The 15503-nt window shown below is 39.5% G+C and overlaps 1 protein-coding gene across 11 annotated transcripts in view; it reads left to right on the forward strand.

Annotated features, from left to right (window-relative positions):
* Nucleotides 1–15503, forward strand: part of Unc13b (unc-13 homolog B) — a 218681-nt gene that overhangs the window by 117410 nt on the left and 85768 nt on the right. For 10 of the 11 annotated variants that reach the window (XM_030253406.1, XM_006537791.4, XM_017320116.2 and 7 more), the window contains one exon: nt 2142–2376. In XM_030253406.1, coding sequence (XP_030109266.1) covers nt 2142–2376 — 235 coding nt within the window. Of the gene's footprint in view, nt 1–2141; nt 2377–6647; nt 14733–15503 lie in introns of all 11 variants that reach the window. The other variant, NM_001384106.1, reaches the window with a different exon arrangement.

Here is a 15503-nt window from a genome sequence, read left to right on the forward strand (position 1 = left end):
AAATCTCACTTCTTTTTATTGGTTATTTTATTTATTTACATTTCAAATGTTATCCCCCTTCCCAGTTTTCCCTCCACAAACCCCCATCCCATCACACACAACCCCCACTTCTATGAGGGGGCTTCCCCACCCTTCCACCCGCTTCCACCTCAAGGAGGAGTTAGGGAAAGGACTGAAGGAGCTAAAGTGGTTTGCAACCCCATAGGAAGAACAACAATATCATCCAACCAGATTCCCCGGAGTTCCCAGGGACTAAACCACCAACGAAAGAAAGAATACGTCTGGAGGGACCCATAGCTCCAGCTGCATATGTATCAGAGGATGGCCTTATCTGGCATCAATGGGAGGGAGGCCCTTGGTCCTGTGGAGGCTCAATGCCCCAGCATAGGGGAATCCTGGAGTTTTTTTTAAAACATGATATCCTTGTTCCAACCCAAGATTAAGTTCTTCTGGCCAATACTTGACAGAGCTCACATTCCCTGGGCTGGTCTTGAACTTGTTATATAGATGATGATGGCTTTGAATTTCTAATCCTCTTGCAAGGTCTGGAGTTATAGGTGTGTGTTTCATCAGTTCTGTCTGCATTTTTGTTTGTGTGTTTGAGTTCTTTGGGTATTTGTCATTTCTGCTCTATGAACACAAGCCAGGATTTTCTGCTTAAGTGTAAGTTTGATCTTACAGTCTTTGGGAGATTTCTTCTGCCTACACTGCTACTGAGATTATCTTTCAAAATTACGGTTATGAGATGCCCATTATGTGCTAAATGTATTGCCGTTTGGGAATGTCGAATGTTCCTTTTCTTCACTGTGAGCCAAATAGGAACTTGGCAAAAAAAAGGACATGTGGGACCTTGTTAATCATACACATATGGATATAGCATCAAATATGGCTTCTCTGTAATGTGGTTTACCTACTGTTAGGTTCAATCCTTCCCAAGCACAGTTTTTATTTGTGATGGTGTTTTTTAAATTTTTTTATTTTTTTCCTCTTTTTTAAAAAATAGATATTTTCTTTATTTACACTTCAAATGTTATCCCTTTTGCTAGTTTTCCCTCCGAAAACCCCCTATACCCTCCTCCCTCCCTCTGCTCACCAACCCACCCACTCCCATTCCCAGTCCTGGCATTCCCCTATACTGGGGCATCGAGCCTTCACAGGACCTAGGGCCTCTCCTCCCATTGATGACCGACTAGACCATCCTCTGCGACATATATAGCTAGAGCCACATGTCCTACCATGTGTTTTCTTTGATTGGTGGTTTAGTTCCAAGGAGCTCTGGGGGTACTGGTTAGTTCATATTGATGTTCCTCCTATGGGGCTTCAGACCCCTTCAGCTCCTTGGGTACTTTCTCTAGTTCCTTCATTGGGGACCTTGTGCTTCACCAATGGATGATTGTGATTTTAGTTATTGAGAAAACCTAGCTAGTCGTTGCTGGTTTTAAAAGCAAAACTAATTTTGATCACTATTGCATTGTCAAGTGAGAGTGTGGATATGTTTTCTTCTTCTCTCAGCCCACACTGAGGATAGGAATTATTATATGAGCTTAGGGTGTAGACTCCTGATAGGAATTATTAGGGAAATTTGTATTACAGCAAGTCAGTTCTGCTGCTGTTCTAAAGCTACCCTTGGAGCCTTTGGATTGATACAAAAGCCCTGACCACAGCTGTCCTGATCCTAGGTCCAGCTTCTGAGATGCATGCTTTTTTGGCTCAGTCCATGCATTTTAAAGGCTGTAAGCTCCAGACCAACTTTAAATTAAAATTAAAATATATTTTCTTCTAAGACATGGGAAAGACATCTTCCCTTTGATAATCACAGAACCTCATAATCTCTGGGAGATATTTCAAAGCAGAGCTTAATTAGGTCATGCTAGCTAGAAAACTGGAAGCAGAATTCCTGAGAATTTTACATTGGGAAAATGCAATTTAGGTGTTCCTCTAATAGTCAACAGTAAAATGAAACTGTCATGTCCTTATCTCTTGTTAAGGAGACAGACCATTTAGATGTCCCTGACTTCCGTGCGGCTCAATTTTTTTACTCTTATTTTTAAGCTTCAGCTGTATAGCTACCTAAGTTAGAAGCAGGAAACATTATGAAAATGACATAAAACTTGGGTGGTTGGTCTCTGTTTTTTCCACAGCCTTTGAAGACCCTGATAGTGCCGTTGATGACCGAGACAGTGACTACCGCAGTGAGACCAGCAATAGCGCCCCACCTCCTTACCACACGACTACCCAGCCCAACGCTTCTGTACACCAGTTCCCTGTTCCTGTGCGGCTGCCACAGCAGCTCTTTCTTCAAGGCAGTTCCCATGACTCTTGCAATGACTCTATGCAGAGTTACGACCTTGATTATCCAGAGCGTCGGGCCCTCAGGTTGGTATTGATCCAGGTCCCATGATGGCAACTGACAGGCAGGATCCTGGTGATAAGACGGGCCTTAGTGTCTTTCTCACACGCTTATGTTTAGACGTTTCCAGTGGCAATACTTGTCTTTGTGAGTCTGTCGGTGAAGACATGCCCACCTGGGTGAGCAGTTGAACAAAACCTGCTCCTTCCACCTCATCTCTTCTCTGCATCAATAATTTTTACAAACAATTTACTAAAATTAGAAGTTCATAAGAAAACCAATATAATCTTATTACAGCAGATTTGGTATTTTTGCTGGAACTTTAATTCATTTTATTAATTTTTTCAATACACAATATTTATATGTTTAAGGTACTATACAGCATTCAGTGAAGAACCTCCCACTGCATGCATGGTCTCCCTGTATCTCATACCTTCCTGCCTGCTGGTTCCCTTTATACTGCTCTTTTTATGTGCCCTTCCATAGAGTACACTCATACATTGTAAGTACAAAGGAAAATCTTAGGTTTGTGCTCTTCCCTATTCCCCAGCATTTAAAAGAACTATTTCAACTTAAAATTTTTGGGAAATAATACAATGAATACTCATATTCTTGTTACTTAGACTTAATTGCATCAACACATAGCCACATTTATTTGTTTTCATTATCTCTAGTATATTAATCTACATGCGCTCTTTTTCCTGACACTTTACAGTGAGTTGCAGACATTATGTTACATCACCAGAAGGTACGTGAGCACATAACTTCTAAGAAGGGGACTTCCTTATATAACCTTAGTGCTATGATAATACTAAGAAATTTTATAGTATAATACAATGACATAATATAATACACAATTAAGCTCTCCACTTCTCCCAGTGGTTTTTGTGTACAGTTTTCCTTTTTCTTTTAAAAAAACTTACTGTATTTTATTTTGAATCAGGGTCTCATGATACATCCCAAACTAGCCAATATCATGTTTTAGTTTACTGTCAGTGTTAAAAGTATTTTCCATGAGATTTTCTCATATAACAACCATAACATAACAATTCTGAATCCAAAATGAAATGAAATTAAAATATATTAAGAATCATATGGAAGTTGGCAACTACTCCTTAATGGTTTATTGAATGAGTGCTTACATTTATGGTTTGGTTCTGGCAGTGCTGGGAATTGGAGTTTGTGCCTTGCGCCTGTGACGTCAGGTGCTCTGCTGCTGAGTTACCTCCCACACTTTGCACTCTTTATTGTTTTGTGACCCAGTGCATTTAATTAAAGATGCTCACATGAACATGGGGTGAGAGGTTAGTTAGAGGGATTTGGTAACTTACCAGCATTGCTTTTTTATGTTATTTATTTCTTTATTTACTTTAGGCTGCAGGTACTTGATATATTGCCTAGGCAAGCCTGGAACTCCTGGTTTACCTGATCCTCTTGATTAAGCATTTTGAGTAGCTGTGATTAACATGTTTTATTCATTGATACTAGTTTATACTGGCCTACTTTAAGAAAATAGTATCAAAATTTATTTTATGTTTGGTCTTCCTTTATGTTTGGTCAGTGTGTGCAAGCATTAGACACACAGGCCAGCACCATACTAATTGCACACTTTTCCGAACAAATTAACTTCCCTAATCATTACATCATCTTGCTCATTTCCCTGGTTGTTGCTGTAATAAATATCATTTAGAAGAGCATAATTTTTTCTATAACTTAAAAATTTACTTGTTATCAATATATGTAATGAGTCTAAAAGTAACTATCATTTCAAACATAGGAAAAATTAAAAGGATTTTTTAAAGTAAACCTTTTAGGTAATTTTTTTTTTCTTTTTTGAGACAGAGTCTCATTATGTAGCCTTGACTGGCCTGGCTTGTTATGTAGATTAGACTAGCCTCAAACTCACAAAGCACTGGGATTGTTTAAGCACCCCCCCCTCCCCCCAATGCCCAGCTAGTGTAGACATCTTTAAAAATCTGAAATGATTTTTCCTTTAGAAAGTTTGGAAGACTGGCTGGGGAGATGGCTCAGTGGATGAAAGCACTTGCCACACAGTGTAACAACCTGAGGAAATATCCTCAGAGCTAAGTAAGGATTGGATTCAGTAGCACAATGATAGTATCCCCAGTGAGTATCCCCACCAGGAGCTGAGAGGCAAAGACAGCAAGTCTGGCACAGACAGCAGTGAAGAATAAGGGACCCCATTTCAAGCTCTGACCTGCACATGTGTTCTGTGGTACCTGTGGACCCATATTCACAACACGAACACTTATGTATACATCATACACAAACTGCACTTAGAAGAGATGATGTTGCTAGCATTAAGTATAAAGTGTAAACAGTTCATAGATGTAGTCTCAAGACATTAGGTTACACAGTTGTTTTAGTAAAAGAAATTTGAAATCCTCCAAGGAGCAAATGTGTTTTACAGAAAAAAATAGAAGCATAAAAATAATTTCATTTACTATAGCTATGGCTGTCTGTAGGTTTATTTTGTAACAATAAAGATTCTTTCCATGTTAGAGTTATGCTTGGGTTGTTTTGAGAGTGATGAAGAGAGTAATGAAACTTCATTGGAGAGTAATAAAACTGTGTCTAAACCATGTGTTGTTTAAGCCAGATGTTGTGATATACGCCTTTAGTCCCAGCACGCAGGAGTAGGAAACCAGTGGAGCTCTGTGGGTTCAAAGCCAGCCTGTTCTACACATCAAGTGCCAGGACAGCAAGTGCTACATAGTCAGTCCCAGACTTTAAAAACAAACAAAAAGTGTGTGTGTGTGTGTGTGTGTGTGTGTGTGTGTGTGTGTTGATTTCTTTACTTGGCCATTTTAGAGAATGCAGAATAACAGGGATTTTATTTAATTTGATGTTTGACATTCGAGTCTTTCTGTGTTCACTATCATTTAGCTGAGTCTAAATTTAGTGTTGAAAGGAGTTAAGACACTGCCATTCTCAACCAGGAAAGACTTTCAGTGGCTACATGACCACTGTGTCCTGCATTCCTATTACTTTTTTTCCTCTTTGTTTGCTTGCTTAGTGGTTTGAGAAAGGTCTCACTGCATAGCCCTGGCTGTCCTGGAACTCACTATGTAGACCAAGCTGGCCTCAGACTCATAGAGATCTATCTGCCTCAGCCTCCTTTCTACTGGCATTAAAGGTACCACCAAGCCTGACTGTGTTCCTATTTCTTAAGTAAGTATCTGATACCTAAGAGAACATACTAAGCTGAAAACCTCCTAGTCTGTGGACCCCTTCTGTGTAGAAATAGAAAAAGTAGGCAGTTCCTGATGAATGAAGGGTCAACTGGCTTCTGTACTCACTGATTTAAACTGGACCTGGAGTTTGCAATAATCACCATGGGGAGGCATTGTCCTTTATGACCTCAGTTCTTTTGGATTCACAAGCAAAAAATTACACTGCTTTAAATAATTTGCTCGTTTGGTAGTGTTATACTTCTGATAGCCAAAAATTATTTTTGGAATGCATGTTTTCTTTTTTTAAAGATACACATTTGGCTATAATCTTGTATATACAGCCTCAAATATAACATTCAGCAAGTTAACATTTAGATTTCTTTTTAGACTCAAACACATCAACAAATATAGGATTCTTGAAATCTTTTAATACTTCTTTTGGGTGTACTTATCTGTTCTAAACTTGGGCATTCTGAATTCAGTATGGATATTAATAAAACATGTATAAACTTTGTTTCTCAGAAAATAAAAGAAACTGAAAAAAATTAACAGTGATAAATGGTAACAAGTGAAACTTAAATTGATATTAAAGCTGTTGTTTTCCTGATGTAGAAATGCTCTGTACTGACACAAGATTGGTTGACACATGTGGATTTCCTTTTCATGTTTTTTTCAGTTTGATTTTTTAAAAAATCATAATGGAAATTTTAGTATTGTAAACCCATTGAACAGGTATTGAGTCTTATAACTCATTTTTTCCTTTTCTCTGTTTCTCCTTTTTTTTTTTTCCATTTTCTTTATTCCTCTAATTTTAACATCAGACAAGACTGGCAGGCTAGGAATGACAAAATTAGGATTATTTCAGCTTTTCCTAATGCTAATTATGAAGAGCAAGAAAATAAATATGAGATGAATGAGAGAACATCACAAGACTTTCTAGAAAATAGTAATATATATTTGAAGGAAATAGGGGTCAAAGAAATGACAATCTTTTCAAAAACTGATGAGAACCACGGCCAACAAAAACAGCCAGAGTACAGTTTCAGAAAGATATCGCCCAAGAGCAAGCATGGCCATAAGTGTGAAGCACCTGCACTTTCCAGATATCCTCAAAAATATAACACAATAGATAGGAGGAGAAAAAAACCCTTGTACAGCCATTCTGAAGATAATGAAAGATGGCATTATAATACTAAGAGTAATTCTAAATGTGCATTTCCTGATACTGAGAATTCTGCTCCTTACCACATTGAAAAGAAGAAACTAAACTATCCGATTTTGTGCCCTTACAAAAATGGATTTGTGAAGAGCAGCACCTGGAACACAGACTTGGAAGGCTATGATTATGGTCTGCCCTATTGTTTAAGGAACTATGGAAATGTTTCTGGCTCTAACTGCTCTGTCACTAATTTTACTCCACTAGATATTTTTGATGACTCTACCAGCAGTACTTCTGAAGAAATTTTAGGTTCCCCCATTTCTGATGAGCAGGAAAGTATGTCACCAACATGGCACTCATCCAATGTCAATCATATGGGAGACTTTTCTGAAGAATATTATGTAGCAAATTCAGTATTGCCATTACAAAGGATGAACTGTAATGTAAACACAGTTGGAGATTTGTCCAGATGCTCCATGGAAGATATGACCCCTTCCTTTGTTGAGGGACCCAAAGAGAAATATGTTGACACAATGGATGAGCTTCAGTGTTTGGTGGAAACAGTGTCAGAATATTTAGCAGAGAAGGAAGAAGAGATTAATAGATTTGGTTCTCTTTCAAAAACTAAAGAACCACATGAACACAATACTGCTGTTGCTAATGCAGAACAGAAAACATCTGAGAATCAAACATCGCCTTTAACTGTTACTCAGAATGCCAAGGCCAAGGCTATATCTTTCCCTGAGCTGAATGGGGTAAAGTGCGCTGTTGGTTCTTTATTCAGTTCACTGACAGAAAAGGTAGGTTCAGGCACAAAGCATCTTACGACCTCTGTGGAAAAACTAGTTCATTCAGTTCCAGAGAAAAAAGAAACTCAGAATCAAACAGAGACAGTTAGTTTGGGACCTAACCCCAGTGCCATCTCCTTATTGGAGAAGGACCTTTCTGCACAGCCTTTATTATCCTGTCAAACAACTGATGATAAGGATGCTGTCAGACATGGCAGAACCTCTGAGAATGAGCACCTAGGTGATAAGACTAAAGGGGAGAGCTTTCAGGACAGCACAGAAACTATTAGAAAGGACTCTGCTCCACAAACTCAGAGTTCAATTGTGAAGTCTGTTTTCAGCAAGCTGAATCCATTAAAGATATTTTCCGAGAAAGAGGAAACCAAAAGTGAAGATCATAGCAAGGTATCGAGAAGGGAAAGCACCGAAGGGTGTGGTTCTGAGTCAAATCAAAGTGAGGATCTCCTGGACAACCAGAGTAGTAGTCTTGCTGATCTAATTAGAAGTAAAAGGGAAACTGCAGATCTCCAAATGCAAGAAAGGGAAGATTTGCCGTCCTTACAAGTGGCCGATGAGCCTTCAAACGTAGCTAGTAGTATCGGTAAGAAAGGTGGTATGGAGAGTCAATTGGAAGGAAAACCTTGTGTAGAGCTTTCTCTATCAAAAGACCAACCACAACAAAGTGCCAAAGATACTGTGGAGCGTTGTGGTGTAGCTGGCAGTACCTTTGCAAATCAGGAATCTTCTACAAAAGCATTAGAGGAGGACAAGGTTACCAGTGATGAGGATTTCCTTGAGCCACTAAGAAAATCATTCAGTCAGCTCCTGTTCACTTCTCCTGAGAGCTGTAAAAAGGAGACGTCGTCAGAATCTGTAACAATTCTTAAGCTGGAGGAAGATGGACAGGAAAGAGATGCTAAGAAAGATGGACATTCATTTTCATTTAGCAGAAAACTGCATATTCCATTTTTCAATATTCTTAGCCATTCTGAAAAGCATCAGGATGTAAAAGAGAAAGGAAGCATTTTCCCTCTGTTTAAATTTCCTCTCACAGACAGTCATAGCACTGTTAATAATCAGAGTTTTCACAGCTCAGTAGCAACCACTGATAAAGAGGTCCAACAAAATTGCCACATGGATACCAGACTTAGTTCAGTAAAATCTAGTTCATTTCCAAATATTCATAATCATCTAGAGAAACTGGGTAGTACCGAGGAATTCAGTAAGAATGACCAAATAAATTGTCCTGAAGATGTTAAATGTAATTCATTAAAATCTAGTTCAATTTCAAATATTCATAATGATCCAGAGAAACTTAACAGCATAGAGGAATTTAATAAGAGTGACCAGACATATTGTTCTGAAGATGAAAAACATAACACAATGAGGTCTGACTCAACCTCAAGTATTAATAGTGATTTTGGGAAATGTGGGAGTCTGGCGGAATTGAACCCAAGCAGCCATGCAGCAGTAGAGCACTATGAAAAAGCTGACCCTGATGATGTGCTTAAAGAACAACACATAACTGTAGCGCTCTCAGAAGAAGGTGTGAATCTTACACAAGTGGCATTTCCCTTGATGTCAGACTCTTCATTGGGGCTTATTTCTGCCACTTCAAAATCCACATTGGTTAATGACATTAATGAAGACAAAGTTGAAAATGAAACTTCTGACAAAGGAACCCAAAGAGGCTTCCTTTCTGTCATTTTAAGCAAGTTTGCTTCTCTAGAAAACATGCCTAGTCAACAGGAATTCAACTTGAAAAGTGACAGTTCCCACCATAAGAATAATACCTCAAGCTCATTACTCTCTGGAATATTTAACTTGATAACAAATAGCAGTGTGAACGATTATAATCCAGTTGAAGCAAAGTTGATATCTTTAGAGGATGGACGTAAGCATTTATCTACAGATGAAGTCCCTGCTGACTCGTGGGTGACTTCTGAGAACCTGAGGAGCCAGGTTGAAAACAATGTAGCTTCTAGCTTTATAAAAAACTCTTTGTCATTATCAAAAGAAACCATGCCATCATCTGATGGTTGGGATAGTAATCATATTTGCCCTCCTACATGGGAAAACCAGGAGAGTGAAAAACATTGCCCTTCTGAGAACATACTGTGTTGTACTGAACAGGATCCCTTAGAGAAATCTTTGACTAAGAGGCCAACACCAAACCATATTCTTGAGATAAAACTACATGAAAGGTCAAACAAGTTAAGTTCACCAATACAAAATACTAACATTTTAAGTAAATCAAACCATTATCAAGCCTTTGATGAGGACTGTTTAGAATGGGGACCTGATATAAAAGATTTCTCCAGAAACTCCAGAAGACTTCAGCCAGTTTATCATTTGTTGAATCAAAATACATTTCCATCAGCAGATGCTTTCTTGTGGCCTGACTCAGAAAATCCAGTAATAAATTTGTGCCAAAAAGATCAAAATGCAAATATATTTGAGTGGGGCACAAATCCAAACAGCGTCATTTCATGTGACTTACCATATGAATCATTCGACCAGTTAGCATTTAATGAAGGTTACTTATTAAGAGGTGATATGTGGGCAGCCGACTCATGTGGAAATTCTGGTTATCTTCCAGTTAATGAGACCAAAAATTCTTTAGAAGAATTGCCCATTGATTTAAGTTACTCTTCAGATTATGAGAAAATTATGTGCTCTTTGCTACAACAACAATCATTAGGAATGGATGAAAACTTGATCTTTTCAAGTTTTGATTATGAGTATCAGGAGTGGTTATCATATCTTGAAAATGGAGTTTGGTGGCCCTCGGAGGATGGGAATTATGGATATTATATGTTTCATGATGGTCAGTATATATACTCTCTCCTCACTGATTCTACTGGGCAGTATGTATATTTATTTATACCTGATTATTATCATGAATATTTGAACTATAATTTACAAACAGATGCTCTCCCAAGCATTATGTTAGATGACAACACTATTTCTGCCCATAGTCTTCAAGTTCTTGGCAAGGAAGATAATTTATTATGGTATGCTGAAGAAGAACCAGTTGAAGACCCTCTTGACTTATCTGTAACTTTGCCGAGAAATGAGAGGTCATTGTATGTAAATCTAGAGACCTTTTCTCAAGTATTTGAGTCAAGTTTTGACCAAAGGGATAAGCCATTAGATTTTTCAGGCTATAATTCTCAAAAGTTTAAAAGAGATTTTAGATCTTTCATAGGGAGACCCTATTGTTCAGAAGATCTTGAGTGTATATTGGATCTTAGAAACAAGCCTGGAACTATGAGCAATCATACCTTAAATGGAGGCACAGTTATACAGAGAGAGATGAACTGGACTTTGCCTAAAAAGTCATCAGCTCACCTTTCCAGGTTCCATTTCCATCAGTCATCTTCTGACGAACCTTCCTCTTTAATTCATCCCGAGAGTATGACTGAAAGTTTACAAAAAGAAGAAACCCCACCAGTGAACAAACTGACACCTGTGTTTTCTATTTTGGGCACCCTGATTAGAAGTAGTTTGAATTTTGACAAGAGTGATTCTGTAGATGGTTTGGTCATACAGAAAACAGATCAGCAATCAGAGTTATCTGAACCCATACATGATAGTCTTCACTCATTAATCTTGAGTAAGCAATTATCATGTCACTCCATAAAGGAGGACGAAAGTCATCCTGAGGATTTGGAGAGGCAGATGGTATACAGTGTTCAGCAACCAGAGTTTACTGACAGTATAAAGCAAGAATTCTCTTTACATAAAAATGATCACATGGATAAAGAAAGTTTATTAAAAGCTGGCTTTCAAGTAAGCCAAACAACTCTTAAAGCTAAGACAGATGTAGAAGATGTTAAAATTATTACAGCAAAGTCCATTGTAGATCCTCTTGCACCACAGCTTAGTAAAGATGAACATAAGAATTGTGAACTTCTGCAAGACCAGTTTTCCAAAGAATCTGACAAAACTTTGCTTACAAGTGCACTGAAACTCTTTGGTTGGGAAGAAGGATCATCAGTAAGTACAGTAACAAGTGAGAAACCAGCATCTGGAATTTTGAACCTCTTTAAAACCCGGGTGAATAAGGAAGAATCACCAGACTTGGAAAAGATTGGTGATAAAGGTGGAAAGATTTCATCTCAGGAAAAGAAGGAATCTTCTGGTGTTGCAAATTTTTTTGGAACCCTTGGCGATTTCTTTAAAACCAATGTGTGTCTCATGCAGACAACTGAAAATAAGTCTGTTTCTTTAGTGACTGATGAGGATGAAAGAAGGTCAAGTCCTAACCCTTTACATCTAGCGCATCAGGATACAGGAAATTTTCCTCCATTACCAGTCCCCTCAAAAAAGAAGGTTAGAATTAGAAGTCTGACCAAACAGACCACCATTGATGACAATGGGCTGAGAGAACCATTAACCAGGGAGATGCAGAGTAATGGTTTGAATGAAAAAGAGGTACCTGTCAGAGATCACCAGGTACAGCAATCAACAAGTCCACCTGTCTCAACAGGTGGTTCCAAAGAGTCTCCCAGAGACTCTTCAAAAGGAACTGGTGCCGTATCTACAGGAACTGAAGTTCCAAGAAATAATAAGTCTTTTGATGCTCTGAGTAGAAGAAATACAAATGAACAAGATAATTTTCCTAACCAAGAATGGAAATTTTCAACTGCTACACCTGCATCCCAGCAAGAATTGCCATCCAGAAGGAATATATTTTCTTTCTTAACTGGATCTGAAAAATCTGAGAACAAAGCCTCTGCAGCTCTCCCAAGGGCCAGATCTCAAGCAGAAGGGCTGTTCACTCTTCCTTCCTTTTTCTCCACAGCTAGCTTAAGCACCAAGAAGGATGCCTCTCGCAGCAGCTCTGCTTTCAGTTTGTTTAACTTGTCCTTTTTGGAGGAGAAGCAGCAGTCTTCTGAGGAGAAGCAAAGCCTCTCAGCTATTGCTCCAGTAACTGCCCAGCCTTGTAGGAGGCCAGTAGTTTCTGTAGACACAGGAGATGTTATGACAAAGGAAGATTCTACCGCTCATAAAGAAAGCATAGTCCACCAAGTAGTTTATGAAGAGCAGATGGCTCCTGGTGTATCCACTAACAGCACCACTGAGCTTACTACCTCCCTTGTAGACAAGCTCCATATAGAGAAAACCCAGGAAAAAATGAGTTCCAGTAAAGGAGGAGCAGAAGGAGCAACTGCTTTTGATTTTCAGGTGAATCAGTTGCCAGCCAGTGTTGCTCCTCTTTTACCAGAATTTCAGGAACAAGCCCTGGGGGTAGCTCCTCAGGAAGAAGGGGTTTTCCACCAGGAAACCTCCTCCAGGGACTCAGCAGCTGAGTCTCTTTCTCGTGACAATGGTTTGAATGAGAAGCTCAATGATCTAGATGTTTGTACTGAACACCAAAATGAAAGATTTACCACTGGCTTATTGAACTTGCCTTTGGAACATGGCTCTGACAGTCTTTCAACACAGATCCTGGATTTACCTGCTTCTCCAGACCCAGGGCATACAGGGCTTCTACAGAACCAAGATGCAGATAAATTAGAAGACAGATCAGTATTAGGCTCCAAAGTAGAAATGATTTCAGGGTTTGTGACCAAAGTAAAATCCTTTTCTGGGTCCTTAATTGAACAGCCGAAGACTTTTTCTGGATTTTTTTCTACTCCTAAATCTCCAAAGAAAAATTCCTTTTTTTCGTTTTCCTCTGCTGCATCATCTCAGCCCCTCAAAACTGAGCTGTTTGGAATTTTCAGAAGTCCCAAACCAGAAACAAATAAGCAAGAACCATCTGTGAGTACTTCATGCTTTCAGAGTGGTTCTTCCAGAGACCCTGTAGGATCAATTCTTCCAAAAAGCTTGCCTGGAGAAGCTGCCTGTGCAGGACTCAATTCAGAGTCTGCTCTCAGTGCCTGTAGCATAACTGTGGTTGATGCAAAGTCAGAATCAGATCCATTGACAGATGACCCTAAACTAATACCTGAAATGGAGAAAAATATTTCTGAAAGTATTTCAGAACCCCCATGTTTTGAAGTACTTGCTACTACGTCTTCTGTCTCAGAGGATGATATGGGACAAGGAATATTATCTTTGAGTGATGAAGGAGACATGGGGCTTTTGCAGGGCACAGACACAGAGGCCTCACTGGAAGCAGAGCACATTCTTCTTCCAACACAGCTACAGTCAGATCCTGCCTGTATTGCTGAAGAGCTTCCCCCTTCAAGCCAACCACTTCTTGAACTCGAGCCAGAGCCAGAGCCAGAGCCAGAGCCAGAGCCAGAGCCAGAGCCAGAGCCAGAGCCAGAGCCAGAGCCAGAGCCAGAGCCAGAGCTTCTGACGGCCAGCACAAATCAGGAGTACTTTGGGCTTGTAACTACTTCTGTAGAAACTAGTATTTCACTGTTTGATGAGGCAGGAGCCAGTGAGAATACCACACTAGAAACACAAGGATATCATTCCTGTCCTTTGCAAGAGGAACCTGTGCTTTGTCTCAAAGAAAGTTCTAGTATACATCATGCCCCAAAAGATCCACCTGTAGCCCCCCAGGAAACAGAGCAGACAAGACCTCGTTTTGAGATCCCAAATATGGCTAGTTGGCCAAAGCTTCACTTCCCATCCACTCCTGACCATGGGAAAACACTGAGTTCAATCTTTAACCCCTCTAGCTCCTCTGGTAACATGGCAGCAGAGACTGGCTTAATGTCAGGCTTTAAGAAGTTGTCTACTCTCTTTGAAGGAGCTAGTGAGGGGAAAGGAGTTATCCTAGGAAATGATCCAAAACTGGTTTTTGGAAAGAAACTGGATCTTTCTTTTCCATGGTCAAAAGAGAATAAAGGAGACCCAGAGCAGATGCCTGCAAAGTCATCTCCGGTTTTGGTTGTTAGTGATGATCAGGACCTTATCATCAGCAAGGCTAACAAAATTTCAGAGTCTTCTCAAGTACCTAGTGGTAGTCCTAAGTCAGCTAACATCTGTACGCTGCCCTCTGGGACCACAGAACAGTTGGTGGCCAAGCCAAGTGACTGTGCTCAGGAGCTTTCAAAGTCTGGTGAAGTGGAAAGGCAGCTGGAATTTTCAGCACCTGAAGAACACTGGGGTGAAGACAGCAACCTGTCTGGATCTGCTCGTCCTTCAGAGAAACACAAGGAAGAACACTGTGCTCAGCCAGCAAAGCAAGAAGAGATGTCTGCTAGCACTAGCTCTATTTTGAATGTGGGGCAGCTAGTCATTCCAGAGGATACCAAGGAAACAGTAACCAACAAAAGGCCGGTTCTCCACTCAGGCATCATAAATGGTTTTCAGGAATTGACCATTTATGATGCAATTGATTAGTAGTAGATTGTCATAGCTTGCTTCAGTCCATCCCATGTCTTTCCTAGCATCTGAGCTTCATGTTAATTAGGGGCTAAATGACAAAAACAAAAGTATGGGTATTTTCACACTCTCCCTTTTCTAATGTCAAGTAGAGTTCATTTAGTGGACAAGGAACATCTAGCATAAAGAAAAGAATATTTACATAGGCTGGTTTGTTCTGGAGAAGGGAAGACAAGAGAAGGCAACAAGTATTTAAGGGCTATCTATTAATTCTAAGTATATAATCAGAATGCTTTCTTAGGTCTTAGACACTTGTAGTATAGTAGATGGGAATAATTGTAGTTTGCTGTGGTTTTCCAAGTCTTCTAAGATGTCTCCCCAGTGGCTGTGAGGCTGTAAAGTAAAATACAAATTGCAAAGAATGACTTAAGATCATCTGTATTCTACATCCTGTTCCACATGGATTTGTAAGACTTCTTCAAGGGTCTCTAATACAGACTCTCACAGTGCTCTGGACTGAACAGCTATAACAAAGGATAAGCTGGGTTGCCATGATACTTTACTCAAAGCTGAAGTTCTTTTGCTGCTGTTCTTTCATCTGGAGCGTTGAACAAGGTCTATCTGTAAAGGTTGTTATTACTGCCCCTGATTATAGAAACTACACAGGATAGTTTAAGAATGCTACTTTGACCTCTGGCCCAAACATAGATCTACTTAGAATA

Source organism: Mus musculus, chromosome 4 (assembly GCF_000001635.26).
Source record: "Mus musculus strain C57BL/6J chromosome 4, GRCm38.p6 C57BL/6J".
Lineage (NCBI taxonomy): Eukaryota > Metazoa > Chordata > Mammalia > Rodentia > Muridae > Mus > Mus musculus.